The sequence below is a fragment of the Telopea speciosissima genome, unplaced genomic scaffold (assembly GCF_018873765.1).
Source record: "Telopea speciosissima isolate NSW1024214 ecotype Mountain lineage unplaced genomic scaffold, Tspe_v1 Tspe_v1.0020, whole genome shotgun sequence".
Classification (NCBI taxonomy): domain Eukaryota; kingdom Viridiplantae; phylum Streptophyta; class Magnoliopsida; order Proteales; family Proteaceae; genus Telopea; species Telopea speciosissima.
Genome location: NW_025317356.1, coordinates 23461 through 26143, shown reverse-complemented (window position 1 = coordinate 26143; position 2683 = coordinate 23461). Strand labels below are relative to the sequence as shown.

The window sequence follows — 2683 nt, the reverse complement described above, 5'->3', positions numbered from 1 at the left end:
GAAGAACAGGGAGCAGAGCTCCGGCAAACAGGAGCCAAAAGATTTACTCACAAGGCTCTGATACCTTGATTTTATTTCCATTTCCCACTTTTCATTGTTGTTCGCCAAGGATATTTGATGTCTTGAGTTGTTTGGGAAAAAAAAACAAAAAAGACCTTGTGAATTGTGAATCTTATGACTGGGATAGTTTGCGTCCCCCGCCCAAAATGATTTCACTGTATTTCCTATTAAAAAGAAAAAAATTTCAAATGAGAAGATTAGAACGAATTCAATGCCATATTGCCATGTTTTCCCGGCGAGTGCCTGATATAAATTGGGGCTTCCGCCGAATCATACAATTACTACTTTTTTTTTTTTGTTTTTTGGGTCAGTAGCAGAGGAGAGGGCCTGTAGAGCGATAGAGGATTGAAGGGATGAAAGGGGGGAAGAAGAAAACCGAGCTTCCGCAGGCCCCGCGGCCTAATGACAAAGACAATAACGTCGATGGAGCTGGTGATGGCGGCGGTGCGTATTGTGGTGATGCTGGTGGTGTTACTGTTGTGGAAGGTGTGGGTTCTGAAGGTGTAGTTGTGAACGAGGAGGAGACGGCGCTGGCCACGACGGAAGAGGATAATGAAGAGGAGGAGGAGGAGGAGGAGGAGGAGGAGGGAGAAGAGGAAGGAGTCGGCAAGGAGGATGGAGAGGTAGGAGCTGAGGGAGAGCGGCCCAAACTGGATGAAGGTTTTTACGAGATTGAAGACGTTAGGAGCAAAAGGGTTCGCAAGGTATACTTGCCGTGCTATCTCTACCTACAAATACACACACAGGAACTCACTCATATGCAAATTTATTAATTTGTTTCATTATTGATTATTGTACCTAATTCGTTTCCCGAACGTTTTGGTTTTTCTCTTGATATGGACGAAATTGATGAATGGGACATAAGGGGCAAGTTCAATATCTTATCAAATGGTGAGTAGCTACTAGTAGCTACCTCTGTTCCATTTAGTTACAGTATTTTCTTTTGCTTAAGCCCACTGTGTTTGTTTGCCTCTTCCTCTTCCCGTGCCCTCTACTTTCTCTCTCTCTCACTCACTGTAATGTCTTCGTTGTTGTGACCATTCTCAGGCGTGGCTGGCCAGAGGCAGCCAATACCTGGGAACCCTATGAAAACCTACAATCCTGTTACGACGTCATTGAAGCATTTGAAGAGAGGTTTTCCCCCATCTTCCTCTTTCTCTCTCCTTTTATTTTTTTTTTCTTTTCGTTTTGCTTTCCTTTTCTCATTTTATGTCCGTGGCTGACTAAGTGTTTTCATCACTGTTCATTTTTCTTCTGCCCCTCGTAAAGCCGCCGAGCAGGCAAGAATAGATGGTCCCGCTCTTCCCGGAAACGTAAGCGCAAGTCTGGAACTCCTCACTCTCAACCCAAGAGGAAGCAGCGTTCCACCCCAAATTCATCTAGTGTGAAGCTCACGGAAGCAGTTGATGTTCTGCCTTCTCCAACTCCTGACAACCTAAGCCTCGCCAATCTTTCTCCTCCTGACAGAATTGAAGCAGGCAATGCAACTGAGGGCAAGACATGTTGGGATACAGATAACAAGCATGAAGACATCAACAATGAAAAGCCCACACAGCAACCAAATGATAACGGGTCTGTAAATGTGTCACTGGAACCAGTACTAAATACAGAAGCAGATGGAGCTGATCCTAAACTGAGTGAGCTCAAGCGGATCTCTTCTGATGAAGTAAATAATGGCAAGTTTACCATACATATCCCTGATGCTAGGACTACTGAAGATGAGCTTTCAAAGGCTGAAGATATGGACCCAGATCAGAACAGTCGCTTTACTGGGGCCAAAAGGAGGAAGACTGGATCTGTGAAAAGATTCAAACAGGAATCAGTCTCTTCTGAACCTGGCAGGGTCCAAAATTCAACTACATTATGCGGCATCATATCTTCTGGTAGAGTTCAACCGCATGGGATGGCAGATGCTGGGACCATGGGGGAGGACACAGGTGATAAGACTAAGTTGGATTATTTCACAAATTCATCTACTATTGCTAAGATCATCAAGGTAGTCAGTTATTCAGCTTCTATATCAAACAATGTTCAAGATGCATCAGTAAACTTTTTGGTTTTGAGGTATGTAACTTATGCCAACTTATTTTTCTTTGTGAAGTCTTGATTGCATTTTAAATGGATGACAATCTCTCCCCCATTCAATGCCATTTAATAAACAACAGATTCTTGTGAGGGTTCAATTGGAGCAAATTTTATTTTGCTAAACACTAAACTCATGTGGTTCAGGCATAGCTCCCATGTAAGAATCGTCTGTCATTCTGCAGTGTATTAGGTGTTGACTCTTCCAAAACTGTTAGAAAGAGGAAAATCCGACCTCTGTTGGTGTCAATTGGTGTGAGTTTTTTTTGGTCCCGGTCCTAGGATATAGTTATTATAGGGTTACATCTTGTTCTAATTTGGGTCGTTTGCGTAGGAGATTTTTAATTTACAGTTGTTCTTGGATTGGAATGGTAGTATCTTGACCATTTGTGCAGTTTGGACTATGAAAGGGATTTTATTCTTCCTTATCTTCTCCTCCTAATCGCTATATCTAACTTTATAATTTTATTATAGTTGACTAAAAGGGTTTAGCTATAACATATGTGAATTTTCCCCGTATCTATGAAATCATACTGCGGTA

The 2683-nt window shown here is 42.4% G+C and overlaps 1 protein-coding gene across 1 annotated transcript; it reads left to right on the top strand.

The window, feature by feature from the left end:
* The first annotated feature begins 413 nt into the window (after positions 1-413).
* Positions 414-2245, top strand: LOC122647300 (chromo domain-containing protein LHP1). Its single transcript, XM_043840720.1, has 4 exons — positions 414-764; positions 926-951; positions 1108-1194; positions 1330-2245. The coding sequence occupies exons 1-4, from the start codon at positions 414-416 to the stop codon at positions 2165-2167; spliced, it is 1302 nt and encodes a 433-aa protein (XP_043696655.1). The 3' UTR covers positions 2168-2245.
* Positions 2246-2683: the final 438 nt, after the last annotated feature.

What these genes read in the sequence shown, in the direction of transcription:
- LOC122647300 (XM_043840720.1), top strand. Translation starts at nt 414, where the DNA reads ATGAAAGGGGGGAAGAAGAAAACCGAGCTTCCGCAGGCCCCGCGGCCT. An exon ending in GGAGCAAAAGGGTTCGCAAG is followed by an intron (nt 765 to 925) that starts GTATACTTGCCG and finishes ATGGGACATAAG; the next exon opens with GGGCAAGTTCAATATCTTAT. An exon ending in ATTGAAGCATTTGAAGAGAG is followed by an intron (nt 1,195 to 1,329) that starts GTTTTCCCCCAT and finishes CCCCTCGTAAAG; the next exon opens with CCGCCGAGCAGGCAAGAATA.